General features: G+C 44.1%; 1 protein-coding gene across 1 annotated transcript; it reads left to right on the top strand.

Annotated features, from left to right (window-relative positions):
• The first annotated feature begins 5479 nt into the window (after window positions 1-5479).
• PPP1R15B (protein phosphatase 1 regulatory subunit 15B) lies at window positions 5480-27222 on the top strand. The gene is made up of 2 exons (XM_069238509.1): window positions 5480-8559; window positions 25132-27222. Exons 1-2 carry the CDS (start codon window positions 6301-6303, stop codon window positions 25324-25326), a joined length of 2454 nt encoding a protein of 817 aa, XP_069094610.1. The 5' UTR covers window positions 5480-6300; the 3' UTR covers window positions 25327-27222.
• Window positions 27223-27637: the final 415 nt, after the last annotated feature.

The following is a 27637-nucleotide window of genomic DNA, read 5'->3' as shown; positions in this document are numbered from 1 at the left end:
GCTCCTCCTGCAGACGCAGGGTCTCCTGCAACTTGCCCAGTACCGTTGCCATTGTCTCCTGGGAGTGATGGTATGCTCCCATGATGGAGGATAGGGCCTCGTGGAGAGTAGGTTCCCTTGGCCTGTCCTCCCTCTGTCGCACAGCAGCCTTCCCAGTTCCCCTGTGTTCTTGTGCCTCCGTCCCCTGGACCGTGTGCCCACTACCACTGCCCCCAGGTCCCTGTTGTTGTTGGGGTGTTGGGTTAGCCTGGGTGCCCTGTAGTGGTGGACACACCGCTAATTGACCTGTCTTGGGTAGGGATGTTTGGGCCCGCTGGGTGGGTGCTGTGCTGGTGTTCCCAGAGGGTGGAAGGTCGGTGTTGGGCTGTGGCTGGGCAAGGGGAACCGACTGTCCGGAGGCCCATGATGGTCCGGGCTGGTCATCAGGATCCAGTAGGGCAGGGCTGCTGTCGTCACTGTGGGCCTCTTCTGGGGGTGGAGTGGTGTTGTCTGGACCCTCTGGTGTGGTGACGTTCCTTCGGGTTCCTGCGGTGGTATGAGTACATGATTATTGCATGTGTGTGTTTCATGGTGTGCAATGGTTGGGTGTGCGTGTACACCAGTGCAGGCATTCCTGTGTGGGGGCTTGTGTGCTGATGGTTGGGGGGTGTTGTGGGTCTGTGCAGTGAGCATGCTTTAGTGATGGGTATCCATGCTTAGTTATGTCATGCAGGTCTTGGGGTTGGGATGGGTGGTTGGTGTCATGGGTAGATTAGTGAGGATTTGGGGTGATAGGGGAGGGTGTGAGGGTGTGGGTGTGTGATAGCATGCAGGTAGGGTGGGGGATATGATAGTTAAGATTTGACTTACCAGTGTCCGTTCCTCCAACGACTCCTGCGAGGCCCTCAGGATGCAAGATGGACAAGACTTGCTCCTCCCATGTTGTTAGTTGTGGGGGAGGAGGTGGGGGTCCGCCGCCAGTCCGCTGTACCGCAATGTGGTGCCTGGATACCGTGGAACGCACCTTCCCCCGTAGGTCATTCCACCTCTTCCTGATGTCCTCCCTATTTCTTGGATGCTGTCCCGCAGCATTGACCCTGTCGACTATTCTTTGCCATAACTCCATCTTCCTGGCTATGAATGTGTGCTGTACCTGTGAGCCAAATAGCTGTGGCTCTACCCGGATGATTTCCTCCACCATGACCCGGAGCTCCTCCTCGGAGAAGCGGGGGTGTCTTTGGCGTGACATGGGGTGGTGTGTGTGAGGTGTTGGGTGGTGTATGTGTTGATGAGTGTGGTGAGTGTAGTGGTATGTGGTGTTTTGTGCATGGGTGTTGTGTGGGTGATGGTGTAGTGTGCCTCTGTGTGATGGGGTTCTCTATTCTGTGCTGTCTCTCTCTGGCCTTCTCTCAGAAATTCTGGTCGTAGGGGTTTGTGTGTGATGTGGGTGTGTGTTTTATATTGTGTTTGGTGTGTGGGAGTGTTGTTTGTATGTGTATCAGGTTTGTGTATTTGTAATTGTCCAATGTGGCGGTGTTTTGTAGAAGTGTGTGTATTTTGAGCGCGGCGGTGTGTACCGCCAATGGAATACCGCGGTTGAAAGACCGCTGCGTGGATTCGTGGGTCGTAATGGCATGGGCGTGTTTCTGTTAGCGTGGAGGTGGAGGATTTGTTTCCGCATGTTTATCGCTGACCTTTGGTGTGGCGGTATTGTGTGGGTGTCTGAATTTCGGCGGATTCCGTGATGTGTGTCATAATAGCTGTGGCAGAATTCCGCGGCCGCGGCGGTGTGTTGGCGGTCTTCTGCATGGCGGTAAGCGCCTTATACCGCCAATGTTGTAATGACCCCCTATATCTTTTGAAGAAGGGGTTCTCCTCCTGAAAAGGGTTCGCGAAGAGTTTACGACAGACATGGAGCTTTACATGGGGCAAAATTGATTCAAGAGGGCTGACATCTCTTCGCTGCTGTTACTAAGAAGAAGTTGGAACTGGAGAGGTGGCTTTTAATCAACGTGACAAGAGCTAATCTGTGTAAACACACTTTTTCATCCCACGCTTTCGGTGACTGAAACAAACTGTTATTTGGTAAGCAGGGTGCAGGAGTGGGACTTAAGGGGCAGTGGAAAGAGTGGAATGCAGATTTGTAAGTATAGTATGTAGGATAAAGCACATTACTTTGTGAAATGACCATTTTTTAAGTCTTTCCAAATATAGAGAGGGAGAGAATGTAGACACGTTTTTGCCAGTGTGCAAAAATTCCTGATGAAATCTGACAGATACCATAGTTGACTGAAAGCACTTTTCCATGCACCAAAGGATGACAGGGTATACATTTTAAAACGACTTCAAGCTCGGCATCTATGTGAATTCTTGGTGCTGGACTACTTATGGCTTACAATCTTCTCAAAAATCACTGCGGTTATTTTGCAGTTTTATATAGCATGAACTCGACCAGCAGGCATCGAAACGCTTTACAGGAGAACCAATTATATTACACAAGTGCAGATTCATTTTATGTGGGGCTCGGGAGATTAAGTGAATTGCCCATAATCACAGGATGGTGAATTGACGCCGATACTCTAACCTTGTTCCCCAGGTACAAAGGGAGCAGCTTTGGACCTATGCCACATTTGAGGCATCTGTTGACAGACCGCATTAATTACATTGAGAATGCTTTGGATACCATGGACCAAAAACAAGATGATTAAGTAAAGCATGTGAAATGTAATCAGGAAGAACATGGCTATGTTAACGCTTTTACACTAACAATATGCTGTCTGAAAAGACCTGCAACATTTACTGTTCTAATGTGCACGAAGCAAGGAAAGGGTGCAGTACTACAGGCTGTCCCAGGGTGTCTCTTGGGACCTCTTTTGGCCACATAAGGTAATACACCCTGCAATCGTGAATTAAACACATCCCCAATGATTTTTGGGCACTGTGCTTAAAAAAGCGCGGCTCCCGTTTTGCCAAAAGATTTACGTTATGCATTCAGGTTATGAGGGAGGGGAGACGAGTAATATGCTGGCTGGAAAAAAAGAAATAAGTAGCAACATCCTGGTAAAAGCAAACACTCCTAGAGAATGCTAGATTAAGTAAGGCATGAGAAATATAAGCAGGAGCAACATGGTTGCGTTAGCTGAGAGCAAGAATACTCTGCAAATGAAAAGGGAATCTTCGCCTAACACAAGCAGGAACCCAAGAAAAAAGTCCACCAAAGATCAGATACACACAACAAAGCATTATTATACAGTAGTTAGTCACTGCTCCTAAAGAGAAAAAGAGGGACGAAGAGGCATGATTGACCACCAGTGAGCAAGGATTTGAAAATGACACTGAAACAGACAAATGAAATGGCTTTAAGGCCACAGAAGTATAGAAGAGTACCTATGCTTACACTCAACTTAAAGTATACAGAGGCCCTATGTCAGAGGTCTTCAATCTGGGGGTCGCGACCCCCAGGGGGCCGTGGAGACATGGGCAGAGGGTCACGCATTCCCCCAGCCTCACTTCATCCTATCATTAAAATGTCTCAGCTGAACTTTGATTTACTGATTCTCCTGTGCTGTGAAATAAAGCCACACAGACAGCTAAAAACACTTTCCTGTCAGGGTGCCTGCTTCCTGAATGAAATGGAAATGTGCGCTACTAGTTGCTCGGCAACTGTAAAGGATGTACTTGGCTTTAAATGATTGAGTCACTCAAAGCTTTATTATGACAAACATTTATCTTTATGAGTGGTAGTGCAGAGTTAACAATTGTACTGTGAAGTGTGTGATTTTAATTGTAATTTTATTTACATAGTCGCATACTTCACCTGGAGGTGTTGAAGGGACAGCTATTAAATATGTAATTACATATGCTTTGATATTACTTAAACTACATTTTGGAATCACCGTTTTATTGTAAACCTTTTTGTTGTGGCCTATCTTACACTGTGTGTAATGCAAGCATAAAATAATGCCTTACATATTCACAGTGCTTTCTGTCACAGGATGTGTCCTTATGTATACTAAAAATACTCAAGTCGCTATTTTCCACTGCATCAACTAAGAGTTTATTCTGTTGTTCTTCAGTAACACACAGACCTGCGCAGTGCACTAACTAATAGAGGTTTCATAATGCACTACAGTGCATCTCCCAATGAGTAACATTTTTTTTTTTTTTTTCATTTAAGCTCACTATTATTTTATATATAGCTACCTACTGGTGAAAGACATAAAAAAAAAAAAAAAAACCTTACAGAATATTTCGGGGCTTATTTATGAGAGGCTTGCACTGTCAGTGCATCACTTTTTTTGACACTCCGGCGGCACAAGCCTCTCAATCATACCTATGAGGTGACGCAAAGCCACCCTGCATGGCTTTGCATGGCCTCATAGATATTTATGGAGTAAGGCAAAGCAGCAAAGCCACTGTTTTGCCTTTCTTTACATCAAGGAGGCAATCCATGGGAAATGTAGTGGGTGTTCCCACGCAACACCCATGGATTTTTACGGTGCTTTAGATTTACAAAATCACGTAAACTGAAGTAGTGCCAAAATCGTACACCTCCCTAAAGCATGTGTAATGAGGTAAAATGTTAATTTCTCCTTGTCTTTTTCCTCTTTCCATGTATGTTGCTATCTGCTGCACATATAGAAAGAGGAAAATACCTCTTGGGATTGGTTTTGTGCAGGAAGATACTCCTTCCTGCACAAAACAATCCTGCCTTCGTGGGTGCTAGGCAGCAATTTGTGCACCAGCACAGGGGGAAAGGACAGGAATGCACTGTATTTCATAAATATGGTCCATTCCTGCTCTTTTATACTGCCGTAGAACAGTGTAGCAAGAAGACTTGCGCCACTGCCCTACTTCAATTCCTCATATATTCAGACCTTCGTTTTTAGCCACACTTTTGTCCACGTCCCCCACACTACTGACCTTTGGTTGCTAAACAGTTTAATATTATTTCCTCACCGTAAAAATTATTTGCTATGGGAATTGAAGACGTTTATGACTGTCAATGATGAGGGGTACCAGGTTCTAGCAATTTTAGTCAGAGGGGGTCCTTATACCTAAAACATTTTGAGAGGGGGTCTCTGCATCAAAAAGTTTGAAGACCTCTGCCCTATGTGTACACTCGACCTAAAAAAAGAGCTGGGTAAGATGGGAGGAGCCTTGTCAGCCAAGTGGTTGAGTGAGTTATTTTGTTCTAACGGCCATATCATTTTGAGTCCTACTTCGATGTTTGTGCCATGTCCCCATTTTTTTTTATTTTTTTTTAAATCACGGGAGTTTACCCGGTGAACCCACTTGTCTTGTGGGCGCTCGCGTAGCTTGCGACGTATTTATTATAGCACCATTAAAATGGGTACTTTATCAATGTTCGTCTATGTACTGTAACGCATTTACCCTCTAACTAAAGAGCTTTCTGCAACCCCTCACAGGACAATTCAGTAAAAACAATTTAGCGCATGCCTCGTTTCAAGGGTTGCTTTAATCACGTCGCATGCGCAGCACCACTCCGGCTGATGCAACCTACACTAAAGCGGGAGGGGCGGGCAAGTCTGTAGGGCTTCGGTAATTACTCAGAAAAGGGTAAAAGCTGTTGAAATAGAAGAACCGTCTGTATTCGCAAAACCAGCAGACTCAGAACTGCGGTAGCAACGAGGTGGAAAATCGGTCCTCTCAAAAGAACGTGGAGCCCACTGAAAATAGAACCGCTTGCCTCGGTGGAAAGCGTCGTTTGAAGGCGGAGCGGCAAAAACCTAGTGACGGACGCCAGTTCCGCCTACAACCCGCCTCGTCCCTCCCCGACACTCTACCTCTGCTCCGGCGCCATCTTCCTCTTTGCACCGGCCCACCAGCTGTCGGACACGGAAGGGGGTGCCGTCTGTCCGAGAGCCTGAGGAGCCGCCCGACTGGCTATGAGGGGCCATCTAAGTGAGGGATCCCGGCTCCGACACGGCCGTTGAGTCACCCTACCCAGCTACAAGGAGCACAGCTGCCCTATCCTTGTCCTACGAGAAGCTGTATGCTGTCCTCCCGCCTACAGCTGAGAGCAACGACTTGGGCTCGCGCATTCAGAACATCTTGCTTCGGCGCCCCTGTCGTTGGTGACAGTCTGCCTCGCGACCACTGCGGAACCTGAGACGTCGCCTCGAGCCCCTATACTGGCCAATCGGAAGCAGCGTCCCTCGTAGGTGACCTCGCGTTGATTTTCCTGTTAAGGGCTTATGGTTACGCAGAAGACGAATTGAGGTCGCCCGAGCATGGAGGGCACCGGTTTAAGCATCTTGGCCGTCCACTCTCCCCAGGGCCCGGCCGGGCCACAGCAGAATGCCGAGGTTCCAGGCCAGCGGGTGTGAGGCGTGCCTGCAAGGACGGCCTCCGAGAGGTGACGGGATGGATGGCCTCAGCACTTCTTCCAGACGGCCTGGGGCCTGGATCCGCTCACTTGCCAGGCTTGTGCGGCCGTTACCCGCACTGCTGTTGCGGTTGTTGCTTGGTCTGCCCGCCCGCTGGTTGCAGCTGGTCGCCCTAGTCTGGGGGGCCTTGCTGGGCAGGGACCGGTTGCTGCTGCATGCTGAAGAGGAGGAGAACGAGTGGCAAGAGATGCTACACGCCTTGGGTGGAGAGGGGCTGCACCCTCAGGGGCTCTACCTGGGCACGGACCCTCTGCTCTGGGAGTCCACGGGGAAGTGCATGTCATCAGATGTCCTGGAGGGGCTTTCTCCCGATCTTCTGGCCCAGATCCCCACCGAACTCCTCGAGGGGTTGCCCGCCGAGCTGATGCACCATCACCTGAAGATGATTGGGGCTGATGAAGGACCGCTGCAGATGCAGACCTTCCCCGGTTTCCGCCTAGTGTCCTGTATGCTGGGGGCGCATTGGGCAGACTATCAGGCATGTGGTAAAGACACAGGTGCCTTCACTATGCCATACAGCCAGGAAGAGGAATGTAAGGAACCGAGTTGCGGCAAACACAGTCCGTGGCAGAGTCCAGACAGAGAGCTGCACACTTCTATTTTCAAACTAGGTTCAAAAACGGCAAAGAAGTGGGCAGAACCAACAGAGTTTGTCAGCAGAACAACTGAACTCCCCAAACCTTCCAGTAAGTCATCCGAGTCAACAGACTGTGTCAATAAAAGGACTCAGCCCCACAGACCTGCCCGCCAGTGGACGGAATCGCCAATGACGGCGAATAAAAAAACCGAGCCCACCGAATCCATCTGCAGAGAAACAAACCCCTTGACATATGCCAACCTGAAGGCAGAGCCCACCATGACTGCCTGGGAACAGCGCCTCGAAATTGCTAGAGACAAACTACAGCCTAACACAGGCATCTCTGAGATAAGTGGTACAGGGCCTCCTGTTCTGCTTACCGAGCTTCTTCGATCTGGCTCTGATCATGTCCCACAATCCCTTGTTGCACCATCTGAAACGCCTGACCAGGCGGCGACAGAAGGCCCTGGATCTCTGACCTCGGACTGTGACGCCACAACGCTGGCGATACCAGAGCTGCAGCTTATCCGCACGAAGCGCCTGGACTTCCTGCAGCAGCTCAGTAAGTCCGACCTGCTTCCATCCCCTGACCAGGACCACGGCTACTGCAGCCTGGAGGAGAACTTGTTGGTTCAGCAGCACGCTAGTGCACACGTTTCTAGCGATGCATCTCTGTCTTCACAGCATCAGGACCACGACACACCCACTTGTACAAAACCTCATCCCTGTCATGGTCAGGATAATCGTGCCCCTTCATCCTGCGAAGCTTCTCAGGCCTGTCAGCACCAGGGATCAAATACCTCGAGGGAAGGAAGCAAGTGGCAGAGTTTGGGGGACACACGTGAGTCCTTGAAAGAGTCTGGCCAATTGTATACACGTGTAGCTTCTGACCACGATGGCGATGGGATAGACTCTGACATTGAAGAAGATCTACCTGTCCCAGTGAGACCGGTTTGTAGCAACAAGTTGATTGACTATATTTTAGGAGCTGACTCCGGTGCCGAGGACAGTTCCAATTCTGATGCCGACTGGGATGAGGAAGAGGGTGATGATGGTTTTGGTAGTGAAGGCAGCCTATCAGTCCCCGAGGACTCTGGGGATCTGTATCTTTGGAAATCTTTTAGCAGCCAGGACCCTTACAATCCACAGAACTTTACAGCCTCAATTGAAACGGCTCAAAGGGGCAAGGAAGAGCCAGTTGCAGAAGGGAGTGACCTGTCGGACTCTTCTGACTCGGAGGAGTCTTCCTGGGGGGAAAGCAGCCCAGGGTCTGCTTGCAGCAGCTCTGAGGGTGAGGATAGCGAATCCGAGTGCAGTGCAGACGAGGAAGAGAACTTGAAACTTTGGAACTCTTTTAACAATTCAGATGACCCATATAACCCTCTGCATTTTAAAGCTTCATTTCAGACTGTACCCAATACCAAGCCGGTGGGCTGTACATACAAAGGTTTTAAGCTGGGTACCATCGGTGCCCACTCTTGTGGTCTATTGCCCCCTCAAGTGCAGCCTAATGAAATAAGCGGTGTCGGACTTGGCAACCCTGTAAATTCCGACCCTAGCTGTGGAGGTAGCAGGAAAACAACGCTAAAAAAGGTATATTTTAATCTTTTGTGTGTATGCGATAGTCATTAACCAAATCATTTTCACTGCGTGTGCTGTGAAATTTTGCTTTTCGGGACCCAGGGTGGGTGTCTCGCTATACCATTGTCGCAGTCTATTTCCTGTGGGGTCCGAACACCTTTCCTGCCAGTACGTCAGTGGTATACTACACATGCTGACACGTAGTTTCGAATCACTAGGATGGCGACTGCCTCAGAGTATGCTCTCCATCCGAAGAATATTTATTTTTAAATCCTAACTGGGTGACCACGGAGGAAGGTGAGGCACGATTGGCTGCGATATCTGAAAGTCTTTGTCGTCTGATATTTTCTCACACGACCCCTCAACAGTTTGGGACAAGAATAAGAATAAGGATAACAGTGTGTAGGAAAGTACCATCTTGCCTGGCATGTTACCCCCTATTTTCACTGTGTGTATGTTTGTTTTTGCCCTTGTGTCACTGGGATCCTGCTAGGCAGGACCCCAGTGCTCATAGTGTATGCCCTGTATGTGTTCCCTGTGAGGTGCCTAACTGTATCACTGAGGCTCTGCTAACCAGAACCTCAGTGTTTATGCTCTCTCTGCTTCTGAATTTGTCACTGCAGGCTAGTGACTACATTTACCAATTCTCATTGGCACACTGGTACACCCATATAATTCCCTTGTATATGGTACTTAGGTACCCAGGGTATTGGGGCTCCAGGAGATCCCTATGGGCTGCAGCATTTCTTTTGCCACCCACAGGGAGCTCAGACAATTCTTATACAGGACTGCCACTGCAGCCTGAGTGAAATAACGTCCACGTTATTTCACAGCCATTTTTCACTGCACATAAATAACTTATAAGTCACCTATATGTCTAACCCTCACTTGGTGAAGGTTAGGTGCCAAGTTACTTAGTGTGTGGGCACCCTGGCACTAGCCAAGGTGCCCCCACATTGTTCAGGGCATATTCCCCGAACTTTGTGAGTGCGGGGACACCATTACACGCGTGCACTGCACATAGGTCACTACCTATGTGTAGCGTCACAATGGTAACGCTGTACATGACCATGTAACATGTCTAAGACAATTCCATGATCACCCGGGTCTCTAGCACAGATACCGGGTACTGCCAAACTGCCTTTCCGGGGTTTCCACTGCAGCAGCTGCTGCCAACCCCTCAGGCAGGATTCTGTCCTCCTGCGGTCTGGGCAGCCTGGCAAAGAAAGGCAGAACAAAGTATTTCCTCTGAGAGAAGGTGTTACAACCTTTCCCTTTGGAAATGGGTGTAAAGGGCTGGGGAGGAGTAGCCTTCCCCAGCCTCTGTAAATGCTTTAATGGGCACAGATGGTGCCCATCTCTGCATAAGCCAGTCTACACCGGTTCAGGGATCCCCCAGCCCTGCTCTGGCGCGAAACTGGACAAAGGAAAGGGGATTGACCACTCCCCTGACCAGTACCTCAAAGGGGAGGTGCCCAGAGCTCCTCCAGTGTGTCCCAGACCTCTGCCATCTTGGATTCAGAGGTGTTGGGGGCACACTGGACTGCTCTGGGTGGCCAGTGCCAGCAGGTGATGTCAGAAACCCCCTCTGGTAGGCTCTTACCTCTCTTGGTAGTCAAACCTCCTTTTCTGGCTATTTAGGGTCTCTCCTCCGGGGTATTCTTCAGATAACGAATGCAAGAGCTCACCAGAGTTCCTCTTCGACTTCTGCCAAGGATCAACCGCTGACTGCTCTAGGACGCCTGCAAAACCGCAACAAAGTAGCAAGACGACTATCGGCAACATTGTAGTGCCTCATCCTGCCGGCTTTTTTGACTGTTTCCTGGTGGTGCATGCTCTGAGGGCTGTCTGCCTTCACCCTGCACTGGAAGCCAAGAAGAAATCTCCAGTGGGTCGACGGAATCTCCCCCCTGCTAACGCAGGCACCAAAAGACTGCATCACCGGTCCTCTGGCTCCCCTCTCATCCTGACAAGCGTGGTCCCTGGAACACAGGAGCTAGATCCAAGTGACCCCCCACAGTCCAGTGATCCTTTCAGTCCAAGTTTGGTGGAAGTAAGTCCTTGCCTCCCCACGCCAGACTGCAAACCTGTGTACTGCGTGATTTGCAGCTGCTCCGGCTTCTGTGCACTTCTCCAAGGACTCCTTTGTGCACAGCCTAGCCTGGGTCCCCAGCACTCCGTCCTGCAGTGCTCAACCAGTTGGATTCCAACATCGTGGGACCCTCCTTTTGTGACTCTGGTTCACAAATCTTCTAAGTGCCTGCTCCGGTACTTCTGCAGGTGCTGCCTGCTTGTGCGGGGGCTCTCTGAGTTGCTGAGCGCCCCCCCTCTGTCTCCTTCTCCAAGGGGCGACATCCTGGTCCTTCCCGGTCCCCAGCAGCACCCAAAAACCTCTACCGCGACCCTTGCCGCTAGCATGGCTTGTTTGTGGTATTTCTGCGTGGAAACACTTCTGCAACATCCAGCACGTCGTGGGACAGCTTCCATACAAAGGAGAAGTTCCTAGCCCTTTTCGTTGTTGCAGAATCTTCGGCTTCTTCCACCCGGAGGCAGCTCTTTGCACCTTCATCCAGGATTTCCTGGGCTCCTGCGCCTCCTGGACACTATCGCGACTCTTGGACTTGGTCCCCTTGCCTTGCAGGTCCTCAGTTCCAGGAATCCGTCTTCAGTGCTTTGCTGGTGTTTGTGGTTCTTGCAGAATCCCCCTATCACGACTATTGTGTCCGTTTAGGGTAGTAGGGGACCTTTACTCCTACTTTTCAGGGTCTTGGGGTGGGGTATCTTGGACACCCTGACTGACTGTTTTCTTACAGTCCCAGCGACCCTCTACAAGCTCCCATAGGTCTGCGGTCCATTCGTGATTCGCATTCCACTTTTGGAGTATATGGTTTGTGTTGCCCCTAGACCTATGTTCACCTATTGCATCCTATTGTGGTTCTACATTGTTTGCACTACTTTTTCTTACTGTTACTTACCTGTTTGGGGTTTGTGTACATATAACTTGTGTATATTACTTACCTTCTAACTGAGGGTACTCACTGAGATACTTGTGGCATATTGTCATAAAAAAAAGTACCTTTATTTTTAGTAACTCTGTGTATTGTGTTTTCTTATGATATTGTGCTATATGATATAAGTGGTATAATAGGAGCTTTGCGGGTCTCCTAGTTCAGCTTAAGCTACTTTGCCATGGCTACCTTCTATCAGCCTAAGCTGCTAGAAACACCTCTATTCTACTAATAATAAGGGATAACTGGACCTGGCACAGGGTGTGAGTACCATAAGGTACCCACCAGAAGCCAGGCCAGGCTCGGCTCCTACACAGTGAAATATTGCATCTTTAGAATCTATGGTTCTCCTACTTAGACACATGGTCAATCCAAATTACTGCCATTGTGACAAATGCAGAAGGGCCATCGTGAGAACTCTGAAGGCTACGTTTTTAACAGTGCGCCGTTTTGTCATGAAATCTTCTCGAGGGTAGCTAGTCCTCCTCAAATATTCTGACCGCTCCCGACACTAAGCGTTTTCAGCTTAGCTTTGGGGTACTGTGAGAGAGCATGCAGTACATGAAGGTGAACGAGTATGCACGTAAATCAATGGAGAGTTCACGTGAGTCTCGGACTGCTGAATGACTGGCCGGGCCTGGGTTGGGTCACAGAGTTGTCAGATGATGGTGGCTGTGCCCATCGCTATTCAGTTCTGGTAGGACTGTCGGAGACCGATTGATTTTCCCTTTTGCCAGAAAGGTAGTCTATTCTGCGTGGCAAGTGCTGCGCCATTAGGATTTCTCTGACACGTTAAGGGCAGGTTATGTAGCTCCAAGTCTCCTACGGTGCTAGCTAGAGTTTGTACTGGATTAGGACAAAGATGATTTGTGCAGAGGAGTAATTTATCAAGATTAGACAGTTAACTCTGTAGTCACAGCAACACGTTTCATAACATACTTATGGCTTGTGTCTGTTAGCTCTTGTCATGGTTCCTTGCGAAGCCATGTGATTCTTCAGCAATCTCTCTACTTAGCGACTGATCGGATCTGACAGCACTGATGAATTACCATATTACTTTACTGCAGTATTGAGCCATTTGGAAATATTTTAAAATATATGCCTGCTAGCCTCCACTGAATGTGTACTGATGGAACGGAGTAATCGAATTGTTAATCCACTACTACGTGTAGAGCCACGTACAAAAGCAGGGCTGTATTTTTCACGGAATCTTCAAAATGTAGTCTACATTTAGGCCTCTTCGGGCTAATTTAGTTTTGTTTTAGTACTGCATATTTGAGCTGTCAGAATCTAGCTTATCAGGGAGCAAATGCTCCTTCTTTAGCCTTCGCTTTATCCAATGCCTTGAGCCTTCTTCATCAGGCTGCTTAGCGCATGTGCCGAAGGTCCCTCATTTAATACAGGGTCTGCAGTGAGCAAAGGAGTGCTAGTTTTTGAACCTTTCTTTTTACCTTGTACATCGGAGTGTGGGTTTTGTATTCATTAACCTTGCTTTTACTGTTCTCAGGATGTAGTAAAGGCGTCTGTCGTGCGTTCATTAGGTTACAAATTGCACGAGTTGCCCACTTGAGCAAGTTGTTTCTTTGGTAACAACAGTATGGAAACTGACATCTGCAACTGTGATGTGCACTTCATTGTTCTACGTATGAAGCTTTGTCTGGGATGGTGCAGGATGTCTTGGCTTACTGTCAAGTGTGTACGGTTAACACCCACACTATATATATATCTATCTCAGAGTTCTCATGCAACCAGTTTGGTTTAGAAACATATGAAAATGCAGTGCATTGCCAAAGACATCGTAACACATACTATCAACTCTGAGATCCCTCCTTGGGAAGGTTATGATATTCGGTGGCCACCTTGTTCTAGGGCTTCCAAGGCCATACTATGATGCGGAGGTGACCTGTTTTTGGAAGCATTACTTCCAATGCCTTTAAATATTGAATGTTGTGCGCTGTCGTCAAATATCTGGACTGCAGCCAGTACCAAGCCACAGTTGTAGCATAGCATTCTGTCTACTCTACGTTTAATAATATCCCCTGATGCTCGTGGGGAGTGGTCTATTGCCCATTAGAACATTGGAATGTTCGGTGCTCCACTGGGAACAATGAAGTGCTCCGGGCTTTTAATGGCTGGTGAAAGCCCGGAGCTTCAACATTCTAATGTTTGTCTCACAGCTACAGCTGTTAACAAAGGTCTCGTAGAGCCCGAGGGGATTTCAATCCCCTTGGGCTCTGTGAGGCCTTTGTTTTATCTGTTAGAACATTCTGCCCTCTAATGGCTGAATGTTCTTACAGCTTTATAGCCCATTGTAGCTGGGCTATACTGGCCATTAAAGGCCCACTCCTTTGTTAAAGGCCTGAGCCGATAGTCAAACCTCTGACTTTTAATGTGGGTTAGTAGTGAAACTGTGGCCTGTGCGGGTTTCAGTCTAAATCAGTTGTATCATTTATGAGGCAGTGTATTACTAGGATTTTCTAGTCTATATCCCAAGCCGCCTCTTGAAAGAGATTGCTTGTGACCTGCAGATAGTCACACATTTTTAGGCTAAGTACATTCCAAGCTCTAGAAGAGAGGCGTAATGCGTTTGTATCCCTGATTCACTTTTAGTTGGTGATGTGGGCCTGATATGTGGTTTTGCCAAACTCCTGCCCTTAGCAGGAAGCATTTCTATGAGGCTGAACTGGTTGGATCACACATGGGATAGTAGTAGTAAAAATGGATGCAATTAAGTGAAATGTGGAGGGGTTATGACAAAGAAGTATTAATTATAAATGAAACCTGTCTGTAAATGAACACTTGTATAGTTCTTTGGACTCCTTCTAAATTGTCTATATTCATATATAATGTGAAACAATAATCCTTTATGATAGTAATTTTTTTTTTTTTTTCTTCTTCCCCTTGTCTTTGGGAAAACATCATCTTTTCTTGCATAGGTCAATTCAACACATTAGTTGGCTACTATAGCTTTTGGAAAAAGGTATCCATGAAACAAATGTTCTCAGTATTTTAATCTTTTCTCCTTCTACCTCATTGTGGCCTTATTAGCTCAGATGTCTTTTTCCTAATTAAATAACCTGTCATCGACATTCACCAGAGTGCGCACACCCACCCCCAGGGTGAAAACCATGCCAGTGAAATCTATTGGTCACCAAAAAAATTGTGTACGTGGCTGGACACTCGTCATCAAGGCCATGTCATTTAAAAGAAAGTAGTGAAGTCATCCAGTTTTTAAACTAATATTTCTATTTTATTTTACTTATTTAGCTTTCTTGATGCCTATCGTCTACTGTTGGTAAGAGAAGGGTACATCAGGTGGTGTTAAGGAAGCATTTATAACAATCAGTTGCAATGGGACTCGTATTTGCTTGAGTTAGAGCTATTGGTGATGTAAATTCATAGCTGTACTTCTCTTGCCACGTAAATTAGTCAAGCCTGCCTCATAATTTGGTCTTTTCCTGCTACATAATTCCAGTGGCCCTGTATATAACTAAAGCACTTCCATTTATCTTCTTCCTCTTTGCAGCAAAAAATGAAAATGTTGCCATTTAGGATCCCAATTTAAATCTGCCATGCTAATTCCAGTAGAAAACCACTTTTACCACCCCACCATCAGAGTTGCTGGCTGTCTCTCAATTCCCAAAACAAGACAGCCACAGAGGACTAATGAGAGAAATAAACTAGAAGGGTCACCCAAACATATCAAGAGTGTTCAAACAGTAGTAGTATAATAAGGATGTTAAGTTGGCCTGAATAATGGTCATAATAACAATAAGGAGAGATTAATAAAACATATGCAATTTATTATATTAACCCAATAAAAACCTTTATCAGGAATAAACCTTTGACATTATACTGTGATGCTCAGAACAGTCCCTAGAGGACACCACAATGAAAATAGCATTTGTAAGAAACATTGTCATGTTATCATCTAGTTAGCCCCTAGAGGGCATTACCACATGAAAAGAAAATGACTCAAAGTATTTAAGTGTAACCATATATTTAGCTCCTAGAGGGCGTAGTGCATTACTCCTTGTCAGGGCTAGCAGGCCTACTGCAATGATATTACAAACAAGACCCTTAAAAAATGAACTACTCTCAGCTGTAAATCAAAAGTTCCAGCCATGAGAGAGGTTAAAAAAACACTGAATGGATGGAGGGGTTATTATTTGGAGGTCTTCGCTAACCTGGTGTTTTGAAGGTAGTCTCATTGTCCTAGGACCACCACAGGCTGTGTTATGTGCAAAAATATTTTTGTAAAAGAATGTTCTGCAAAGCATTATGGGACAACCAAGTGCAGCAAATATTGTAGTATGTTGACTGTAATGCTCAGAACAGCCGTTACAGGACACCAAACTAAAAATATAATTTGTAAGAAGCATGGTCATGTAACCATATAATTTTGCCCCTGGAAAGCATAACCACATGAAAATAGAATGGCACAAAGTAATATAGTGCAACCATATTTTCAGCCCCTAGCAGGTATAGTGCCTTACACACTTTCAGGTCTAGCAGACATACTGCAATACTAAGTAAGGACCTTAGAAAGTATTCCCAGCTGTAAAACAAAAGTTCTAGCCATAAGAGAGCTTAAAAAGGGACTGAATGGTGGGAGGGGTTATTATTTTGGGGTCCCAACTAACCTAGTGTGGGGACCCAGAGATGGCCTAAACAGAACGTGTGTGTCATGCTAAATGTTTTGGTGGTGGTCCCATTGTTCTAGGACCACAACGGGCTGAGTTATTGGCAAACATGTTTTGAAAAAACAAAAAGGCATGCATTATGGGGTGACTTCCTGAGTACAGTGAATATTGTAGTGTTAGCTCTCCTGCTGTGCCAGGCGAGCCGCTTTTGCTTTGAGTATTTCCGTTTTATGCAAACAATTGACCAATTTCAAGTGTTTTAAGGGGAGAGCCACAAGAAATGACTCAGATGAGGTAACTGTAAACAATGTGACCAGCGCTCCAATACTGCAGATCGAGTTCACGCTGTTGTGCCTGTTTGCACTGTGAGCGCCATGGCCTCCATGGAGCACTAAGGGGTGAGAGACAAAAGTAGTAGTTCGCCCACACTGAAGTATATCAGCAATTGTGCAATAATCCATGTAACTGGGACAGTCTGCAAGGCGTGACAAAAACAGCCTCAGTGTGGGACAAACGTAAAGCATTTACCAGTGACATCAAGTTTTTTTTTTTTTTTTTTTTTTTTGAAAGGCAAGCCCAGGAACGAATGAAATTGATAGGCATGGTTAAAAGCCCACAATACTTGCAACAGGTCAAAGCACTTGCACGCTCAACCTAAAAAGTGCCCAAAAACTCTTTTTAAGGCAGCTAAGAATCTCTCTGGGCATGCTAGCACTGCCCTAAAACTACCCCTCTTTCACAAGTTCTAAGGGATGAAATTCCAGACTTCCTTAAAACAAGTATCTGGTAATTGGGCCACCTTTTCAAGCACCTCTTTGCTCAGTTCTTGAGAAGTTCCTCCTAGCACAATTTGTGGCTTGAATACTTTTCTTCCTTTAGACGTGCCATCACTTATCTCTCTGCTTGCAGCTACTAGACCAGGTTCTCCGCTTGACCCTTACCCCGCCTTTCCCCCAGGGTACTGAGCAACCTTGCTTTACCAGTCATGAAGCAACTGACTCAACTTAGGAATGCTTTCTTGACAGACTGAATGTTCCTTAAGCGTGAAAACTAGGCTTAGTCACACCTTTTACAAAAACAAAAGTCAAATCTTGACCTTCTTATGTGGTCAAACTAGAGGCCAAGATGTCGGAGAAGCACGTTAACCTGCAGCTTTCATCTTACACAGAACCAAACAGTTTATGGCACCCTTTGTAATTGGGTTTTAGGACTGATCACAGTACTGAATCACCCCTCCTTTGGTGTCACTGAATACCTGAGGTGTCAGCTTGATATGGGTGATGCTGCTGGACTGAGACTTCCGTATCCCTGTGCCACATTCAGCACTGTGAACCACACCCTTTTGCTTTCCAGACTAGGAAAAATGGGTGTGCAGAGCGCAGCCCTGGCTTGGCTGAGCTGTTTCCTGCATGACCGCACCTTCCAGGTGCACACACACCAACACCGGTTCAAATCACACCATTTAGCTTCAGGGGTGTCTCAGGGTTCCACCCTAAACCCTCTTCTCTTCAATCTCTATTTAAGATCTTTAGTTGAGACTGTAAACTCAAGCTTACATTGTATTTGTATGCAAGTGATACCCAAATTGTGGTATCCCTATCAGCTAAGGATAACCACAAAGCCCACAACTCCTGACTTGCCCAAGTTTCATGGATGAATGTAGCCGTAGAACCCACCGTAGCGGGCTCTACCGGCCGTTAAAGGACCGCTCCCGCATTATATAGCCTTTAACAAGGAAGAGGGCCTGTAATGGCCGGTAGAGCCTGCTACGGTAGGTTCTATGGCTATTACAACATTCAGCCACTAGAGGGCAGAATGTTCTATTAAATAAAACAAATTCCTCACGGATTTAAATCCCCTCTGGCTCCATGAGGCCTTTGTTCAGAGCTATTGCTTTGAGCAAAGAGAACATTGGAATGTTGACCCTCAGGGTTTGTACCAGCCAGTAAAAGCCCGGAGCACTCCATTGTCTGTAATGGAGATCCGAACATTCCAATGTTCTAATATGTATTCATTGAAACTTAATGGGGACAAGAGAGAGGTTCTGCTGGTGGGCAACCATCCCACATATGGGGCCTCCATCTGTGGCCGTCAGCTATGGGTATATACCCTTGTCCAGTTCATGTGGTAAAAAAACTGGAGGTATGGCTCGATGACAAATTGTCTGAGCCACCAGATCAATAAAGTAGCTGCCACTTATTTTGGCATCTTTACATGGATAAGGAAATCTTTGTATGCTTCTCCTGGTCCCTGCTCAAAGAACTGTAGTCCTGGCCCTGGTAATTTCCGGACTGGAGTACTGTAATGTCTTGTATCTGACTGTTGCAAAATCTCTGCATCAGTACGTCGTCTTCACCCACCAATACGATCCTCTTCAGACAGCATATAATCTTCACTGGCTGCCAACTGAATGTTGGGTTCAATTCATGAGCTTTTGCTATGTGCATAAGTGGCATTCGAACACAGGGCCTATTTATCTGAGACCTCTGGTGTTCTGGTATATACCCAAATGCTCGCTGCGTTCTAGCCATCAGGAGCTGGCAGTGGTTCCTAAAATTAAGAGAACTCGTCAAGATGGTCTGGCATTTGCATAACAGGGACCAGAACTGTGGAACGCCTTTCCACAGACATTAAGCACTTGAAAATCGCTGACAGCTTTCCACAAATTGCTTAAAACATGGATGTTCCCACTTTAAAATCCGCATTTTTTTTTTTGGTTCTTAAAAAATACTGGTTGATTTTTGGTTTGAGGAGGCTAGCGCTAGGATTTTTTTTTTTTTTTTTTTTTTAATTTAAATCATGTGACTAAATAAATAAATGCAGTTGAATCGATTAATGCTATGTATTCTTAATTGACTCACCAGGGATTCCTTTGGATTGTGAAAACTCCACATTACTCCAGTCAAGTGCTTAATGCATCTTAAGTGTACCCTGATAGTGGTCTGGTTTTTGGTTTTAGAGGGACAAGTTCTAATCATGTTTCAGTTTGAGACACACGAGTGTAGTGTGACTGCCCTCCACTTTGAGACCAGTTGTTTTAAAAAAAGAAGTCTCTTGCTGCAGAGTAAGGCCAAAAAGACATTTCAGTTAGCAATGTTTAATTGTATGTCAATCTCAGTCCAAAATTTCTGGCCATCTGAATCTGTAAATCCGGAATTCAGCCACTTCTTTCAAAGCCATAATTTATTCACTTGTTCACCGTGGTCGAAAGTGCACAAGAACAATCTACCCATGACCAACAACTATATGTGTTATCTCGATTTGGTTTCCCTTTTTATGACTTAAAAGGTGGAGCTAGACATTATTTTAATGTCATTCCTTCCCATAATGAATGGTAGAGTCCTAGATTGACTAAATATTTTATGCAAAAAAACACCATGCAAGTGCTACTTCTCCACCAATGGATTAGCGTGGGTCACCTGGAAATGATGCACACGTGATTCCTTTTTTATATTCCTGGATAAGGAGTCTTCCATTCCATTATTTTCCCAGCCCAATCACTTTAGCTCAGTGCATGCAGACCCTGCTAAAATCAGCGTTGAAGCCTTTGAAATTAAAAGCGTTTCTCTTTTCTGGCCTTTTAAAAGTGCTGGTTAATTAAATTCATGTCTACTGTTTCCAGTTATCTGTTTTTATGGCTGTTCTAACTAATTTACTGTAAATGCGTCCTCCTTGACCTGTCTCGGTGGCACGATCTGGAACAGCAGTATATTTGTCCTCCTTGTTTAGCACCAACTCTATTCTAAAGCAAAAATACGTTTAGAAAATAGACTGGACCACGAAACACACATTCATGCGCGATATCCTTTTCACCTTTTTGCTGCGTATCACACTCCTTGAAAGCGCAAGGCTTTACTTTGAACATAGACAGCAAATGTTTGTACCTGTCAAAAAGGATGAGCTATACCTTCTGAATAGAACTTCTGGGCATATCACTGCAGGTTAGCACAACGACCACTTCTTAATCTGGATTTAGAATGGAACACTTGAAAGAATTTTCATCTTGGAAAGACATGGTTCTCCAAAAGCAAACGTGTTTTAGTCGTGTCCTGCAAGTAGAGCATCCAGTGGTTGTGTGTGTGTGTGTGTGTGTGTGTATATATATATATATATATATATATATATATATATTTTTTTTTTCCATCTGTAGTTATCCATTTTCCTTTTTGGCCATCTTAATGGTAATTTGTGTTTTGCGGAATATTGAGGTCGTAAAAAGGTACATTTCCACATTTACCTGATGACATACATTCATACTTTGGAGGCTGTCCCGCTTTAGCAAATTAATCCACCAAATATAAAAAAGATTATACCCACAGGTAAATATTATCATTTTAATTCATATAAACATTAACATGAGCTTAAATTTAAGGGGTTTCCATCCTGTGTTTTTTTAAAAAAAAAATTATTTTTTAAATCCCCGCTGTTGGCCCTGAATCCACGAAAGACGGCATGGCGAGTCACACAAAGGAAGCGCAATTTTCTGTATTTTTTCCACTTTTAAAAATAAATACAGAACGCAACCATGTGGTTTTCTGTCTGCATTTATCTGTAAAAAAACCGGAAAACTGGGAGCCTTACCCACAATTGAAGTCAGACTACTATTGCTTTGAGGAAACTAAGATTTCTGTCAACTGGTGAAGTGTCTGCAGCAGTGTGGTAAATGATTTTGTTCCATGTTACTGGATGCTTGTTAAAAATTGCATGTAGCTAAGTGCATATAAATCACAAATGTACGTTGTAATGCACATGATTTGCAGAAATACAGTATTTTTTGTAGGGGGGATATAAGGGGTGCAGATCAGCTAGCATTTGGTTACTGTTGTTTTTCCCAATTGTCAGGTATGTGTGTGAGAGGTATAAATATATTTTTTTCAAGTAGGCCTGCCTTGGTTGGGGATACATTATAGCTGATGTCACATACCCAGGTAATTATTCCAATGGGGAATGCTTCAGACTGATGTAAAAGGATGAAACTGATACTCTGCGGTGGGACTGGGAGGCCTGATGTAACATGAACACATGCTAAAAATTCCATAGGGATACGAGTAGAAAAAAACGTATGCATGGTTTTGTGTGTTTTTTTTACTTCAACTCTAGGACGGCAGTGTAAATAGAGCAGTCATTTTATCCAACCCTACTGGAAGTGACGAGAGTGGGGCCGACAGTCTCCTTAATCATGGTCCCATATGGTAGTCTGAGAGCACAGTGAACGAATGGATGTTGCCCAAGAAATTTAGAGGTGAAAGCTCCTGGTCGTGCTTAGCTTGGGATTTCATATTTTCAGATCCTCCCCAAAATAAATGTCATGCATTTTAGTAGCGTGAAATTAATACAGTATTGTGAATGCAGCGTTTCGGGATGCCTGTAATTGCTTATATCGTTAACTTTCTTTTAAAGCTTACACATCAGACTGCAGAGCTGAACCAAGACCGCATAAGAAAATAAAAATAAATGCCAAGAACTTGAGCTGTGTTGAAAGCTATTTGTAGGGGTGGCAGACGTCTGTTCTGGTGTACAACAGGAGCCTGCTTCCCTTTTCTGAAACGCGAGGATTTATAAAAATGCTGTCCTTATGTACATCATGCGCCAAGCTCTTTACAGTACACGTCTTCCGGATTTAACTATCCACAGGTCTCTCTCAGTGCTGATATTTCCACAGAGCTCTTCTAAATTCCAACTAGGACCGTTAGTACGGAGACACTCACTGCTCTTTAAAAATAGTTTTAGGTGACTTCTGTTTGTTGGATTTACCTTCTTGTCGTCTTTCTCTATTAAACTGTAGTGCCTTGGATCATTGAAAATCATTTATTGTGTAATGTCACCCTTCTTATATTGACAAAATTAGGGTCACTGACTTGATAACAAGAATATTCTGTTTTTAAGTGTGATCTACAAAATGCTAAGAGAATAGGAGTTGAGCTCATACTGAGGTGGCTGGTTTGTTTCTAGGGCCAATAATTTAACTCAAGAGGTCTATAGTTAGACCAGCTCGGTAAAATACCATAGTACCTTTAATGCACCTACAGAGATAGGAGTATGATCTTATTAAAATCACATCCCGTTGGATAGAGTTGTGTGTATGAACTGCAGATGCAAGTTTCAATCCCAGTAAAATCAGTTAGGGTTACTTAACCTACCGTACGTTTTACATAACCTGCCCATCATATGTTCCAAAACTGGTAAGGTAACTCCAGGTTATAGTGCCTGCTGCAAAGGGGTGTGTGTTTTACTGGTTGCAAGCCAGTTGGCTGAAAGGAAATTTTATGGGCAAAGTGTCTGTAATGGTGATATGTGTATCATTGTATGTCACAGCTTCGTATCCCGGGCAGGGTTAGCTCAATTCTTGCATCAAGGTAATAGTTAAAACTATGACCTCGCCTCTCTGTTCCCAACTTTTGCTTCTTTTCTAGTCCTCCACACTTCTAAAATTGAGAGATTTAACCTGTTTTCTATTCCATTGCCCCAGTTCATAGCAGTTTGGTGATGAAAACTGGAAGGTTTAATTTCCCAAATGAATTATTTGGGGCAGAATTGATTATCAGGTGTGGTAAATAAAACTTATTTTCTGCTATTCTGCCAATATGCTGAGTGTACTTCAAAGGAGGGGCAATGGAAAAGTATGAGGAAATATGTGAAGTGTTGTTTTCATGTCTTTTGACAATGGTTAGAGGCATTTTACTGTTCCCATACCAAAACAATTTCCCATCACTCTTGGAAAAATGAACATGTGTATCTAAAGCACTTAGAGTTGGAAAAAATGGCGGATGGTGAGAATCTTCCCCAACTCAATCTCTTCTCTTGAACCTAAGTCTGTGCCAGCAGTTATTGTCAAAGTAAATGAGTAGGATGCTCACTTGCACTGTTTGTGAACATCATTAAATACCTTCTCTATTCGGGAACATCCTGTGCCAGTCTTCGATGGACCTCTCATGTCTCTCACAATTGACCAGGCACTATATATAGACGGATGTTAGACAACCCGAGAATTTATGCAGAGAAGCTTAATAATGGTGTGCTTCTGTTCTATTGCCTTTTGGTAAAGTAAATGATGCGTAAGATCTTTTTGACAGTGATGTGATTCCATAGAGTAATTACTGGAAGTAACCAAGATAGGCTGAGTGGACTGCCTGTTTAAAAAGTAACCCTATCGAGGCTGAAGTTCGCAAAGACTGAAATGGAAAAATTCAAGGGATTTTGGTGATCTTTGTGCGTTTTTCAAATTTGTTAATTGTTCTGCTGCCTTCACCTCAAAATTTACATAAACTGCAAATCTAAATTGTGTGCCTAGAATGAATTTTGGCTTGACGCAACTAGACACTGAACAACTTGTCACCATTACTAAAGCCTCTCCACTGGCTGCAGATCAGTCAATTCAGAACTCGTCCACAAAGCTCAACATCGTATCTGCCCCATCAATTTCACCAAATAGTTTTTAATCTTTATTACCTAATGGAAAGCCTCCCTCTTCTAACCATCCCCCGAAATAGATGAAGGAAAATTGGCAAATAGGCTATCCACGTTTCAAGGCTCCTCCATGTGGACTACTGTGCCACCTCATCAAAGACATGAAGATATTTCCTGAAATTAGGGGAATCTGTGGAAATACTACTTTCCACCCATGCGTTTGGCTCCCCCCCCACCCCCTGTCACATCTCAGTGACTTGATTATTTTTTACACTACAGTGTCACTATACTCGTGCTCTTAGCTGGTTAGTCTCAAAAGCCCCCTAGTTGCTTTAAGAAAGGGCAGATAAGTGACTCGGAGTTCTGAAGTTATAAAGCTTCTGCATTATCTATCTGCCTAGAAGAATGAGGGCTTCTATAATCCATCTCATTTGATCTTTTGACTGTAGTATCACTGTTTTCATCTTCCTCCTTGTATCTGAAGTACTTTGAGACTTCTCTAGGTGGTAGGCAATGCTTTACAAAGAACCACAATTATGGAAACATCACGTTTGTTTGCCCAAAATTAAACTCTACGTCTGAAATTTACGACCTTGGCGAAACGTTGCCAAAGAAGGACTAAAAGGTTTGTACGCATTTAGTATTTGGCACATTTTCCTAAAGATTCTTCAGATGGTCAGAAGACTGATTATTTAGATTTCTTCTACGATTCCTCTAAATTAGGTTTCTCGGTAAATTGGTAGTGCAGCATAGATGTTAACAATCCATTGCATTTCTGATCCGTGGCATTCTTAAAGTACATTATGTATTTTTTAATAGTTGTATATATAAAATATGGGACACTAGTATACTTTGTGTTGCTCTCGAGCAAAACTGCTACAGTAAAATATAACGCTTAGTTATTTCATCTGTTGTGCAAATCATTTCGTACCCGTCAGTATCTGTATGTGGGTTTGTTGTTGGGTTGTTTGGGTAGGGGTTATACTGCAACTGATTCTAAGTCTATTCATAACTATGGTAAGGTACATCAGACCGCTCTTGCAAGATGCATAAAGGGAGCTTGTTAATCTCTATTAACCTGTGCACAGGCAGTCGCGTTTTCTCTTCAGTTAGGATGGATTGCATTCTGTTAGAAGTGCACGCGTGGTGTCACCTTGTTGTAACCTCAAGCCTTCTAAAGGATTAAACGACTCGGCCCTGAAAAAGAAAATACCCCCTTGAGCCACATAATAAACATGAGTTTGTAACTACATGCCTGTTTTACCAGGATCTTTACTAACATTAAAAATGCAGCTCCTAATGCTGGTAAATCGGAGTATTGAGCGTGAATAAGCATTCATTGTGATCTCATGGCAAAAATACCAGATTTTCTACGATTCTTAGTGCTTGTGCATAACAGGAAGTAAATCAGTGCAAAAAGTACACAATTAAATACGTACTAGAGGAATTCCACTTTTCTTTACAATTGTTGTGATACCTTGCTGGTTCTAAAATTGTAATGGGCGAAATTGTCTTTTGCATCATAGGTTACGTTTCTTGATGAAGTTACCGAGCACTACGTAGGCAATGAAGACCGCAAGGGACCGTGGGAAGAGTATGCTCGAGATCGATGCCGGTTTCAGAAACGCATTCAAGAAACTGAATGTGCCATTGGACATTGTTTTTCTCCTCAGCATAGAATGCAGCGGTGGTATCGAATACAGAAAGAGCACTGCAGCTGACGCTGGAATTGTCGAACGACTGTTTGTTTGCTGTCCTGTGATGCATTGTGGTATCGGAGAAGCGCAGGCTCCAGTTTTAAACGCACGGAATAAAACAAATCAACATTTAACCACTGAGGCCTTGCTATTGTGATATGTTTTGACCCGATGCAAGCATTGGCGGGGTGTATTAGGATATACTGTAACTCGAGCTGATTAAACCTACCAAAGTTTAGGATTTAAAACATCGCCTTGCATATTTGCTTTCACCACATTTCTTTCTCACTCTAAACCTGTCTGTAAGTTTTGTCCCATCGTGCATCTCGAGCCAGATGCTTTTTATTTTTTTTATTTTTTTTTATTGCATTTATCTGAAGGAAGGCGGTGGGAATTTATTCGAAATTTCTTTTTATGTAGCATTTACTAAACCTTTGTATACAGTCATAAAACACACACCAAATAGGCAGTAAACCTGACATTGTATAATTATCTGCTGTCTTTTATTTTAGAGATCGTGCTAGATTTCAGGATGAACAATTATGCCCACCTTTTCCACCTCTTTGAGTTGGCAGTGTGTTTCTCATACCTACTCCTTTTTAAATCGGATGGTATGCCTTTTTAAGTAATTGAATTAAGGAGTTGTGGCATCATCTCCATTCTTTCAACTGAGCAATTCAGTGCTATGAACACCACACTGAATGCTGTTGCAGTCCTCAGTTTTTGCAGAACCCTGTGTTCCCCTTTTTCTCTGTCATCAGCTACGATGCAGTTCTTTTAAAAAATAACTGATTTTTATTTTTCAAGAATTGAAACTTGCAAGCCTGCTGTTCTAAGCCACACATTTTTTCTGCTTTTGGTACCCTGATTTGATCCGGATATAGTTTATTCCAATATATACATTATATTCAGTTCAGCCATTTGGACAACAAGGTAATTTTAGCTGGTTAAATCTGATTTGGAAATTTAAAGTCTGGCAAAATGTATGCACGTTAATATACACACATTCTTACACTTTTTGTGTAAAGCGATTTTCTCAGTTCATTTGTACAGTGTAGCCATGGTAAGGCTTCATGTTAAGTATTTTGCAGATACTCGTGCATGCTTAACACAACACTTTACCAAAATGCATGTTCTGAGCATGTGTACACTGGCAGCTACACAGCTTAATGCTCATTCTACCTTTGATTGTTCCCAATGTGCTTATAATTTTTAGCAGTTGAAGTAGCTTCTGTGCTAATTTTTCTGATGGTTTATTAGTTTGCAGGTCTGAAGATCTCCTGTCTATTCTAACGACAAGCATGGAGATTTTACAGTAGCTTTCTTCCATAGTGTAGTACTTGTGCCCCAGCCTCAATTTTTCTCCACACTTCTTACTCCCCTGTTTTTGTTTTTATTAATAAGCAGAACAGTAGCAAGTTCTACGTTCGCATACGAGGCCTTGCTATTCCTCTGTTATGAGTGTATTTTGGGCAATTTGCTTGAAATTTGTGACACATTTTTGTCAGCCTGAGGATGCAGATGAGGTTGTCTATTTTTGTATGCCAATAGCATCTTTGTTTGGGGACTCCAAACAACTTCAAGCATTTGGAGAAGTCCATCATCACTTCCCATGATCGCGTTTAGATCGAATGGTTTGTTTTTTCACAAATATGAGTGATAATATTATGGATGTTTCAAGATGTGCTGGATTGTGATTCTAAAATAAGGAAAGATAAGAGGACTTGTCATATATTCTATTTGAGCTTTGTAATTATCAGATTTTATTTTTATACTCTGGTTGTAGGCCAACAGCCTTCATTGAGATCATTTAAAAAAAAGATTACTTTGTATCCAATGTATTTGTTTCTATTTAAATAATATATTACTTTGTTAAAATTATAAATATGTGTACATTGTAATAAAGAGATTCATTCACGACTCACCTAAAAGTTTTTTGCTACAGGATATATTGTAGAACTATCTCTGTTCATTAGTACTCTGAAACTTTGATAGGTTAGTAATTGTGACATAACAATCTCATTTGCTGAGACAGTTCTGTGTAAAGTACAGTGGCCTGCTGTGGACTGACGACTCCATGGAGTGAGGAAGCAAATTGTGGTCCAAAGCCGACAGATGAGTGGATCTTTGAAGATGTCTGCTCTCAACTTGATGAGTATCTTGTTCATGTGATACCAAGAAGTAAAATCGTGCCTCAATCTCATTGGTCTAGTTTTAGTAAAACATTTGCGTTTTTTTTTTTTCTCCCAAAATTTCATTGATGATTTAAAAGAACAAACCGAACAAAGGTGGTAGAGGTTGTATAGTAAATTAATTGCATCTTATGGAGAGTCCA

Source organism: Pleurodeles waltl, chromosome 6 (genome assembly GCF_031143425.1).
Source record: "Pleurodeles waltl isolate 20211129_DDA chromosome 6, aPleWal1.hap1.20221129, whole genome shotgun sequence".
Taxonomy (NCBI): domain Eukaryota; kingdom Metazoa; phylum Chordata; class Amphibia; order Caudata; family Salamandridae; genus Pleurodeles; species Pleurodeles waltl.
Note: the sequence above shows the minus strand (reverse complement) of the source record. Positions and strands in the feature narration are given on the sequence as shown.

Excerpts from the sequence above, each read along its gene's own strand:
- PPP1R15B (XM_069238509.1), top strand. The coding sequence starts at position 6,301 with ATGCCGAGGTTCCAGGCCAGCGGGTGTGAGGCGTGCCTGCAAGGACGG. Across the intron at positions 8,560-25,131 it reads GGAAAACAACGCTAAAAAAG|GTTACGTTTCTTGATGAAGT; the intron begins GTATATTTTAAT and ends TTTGCATCATAG.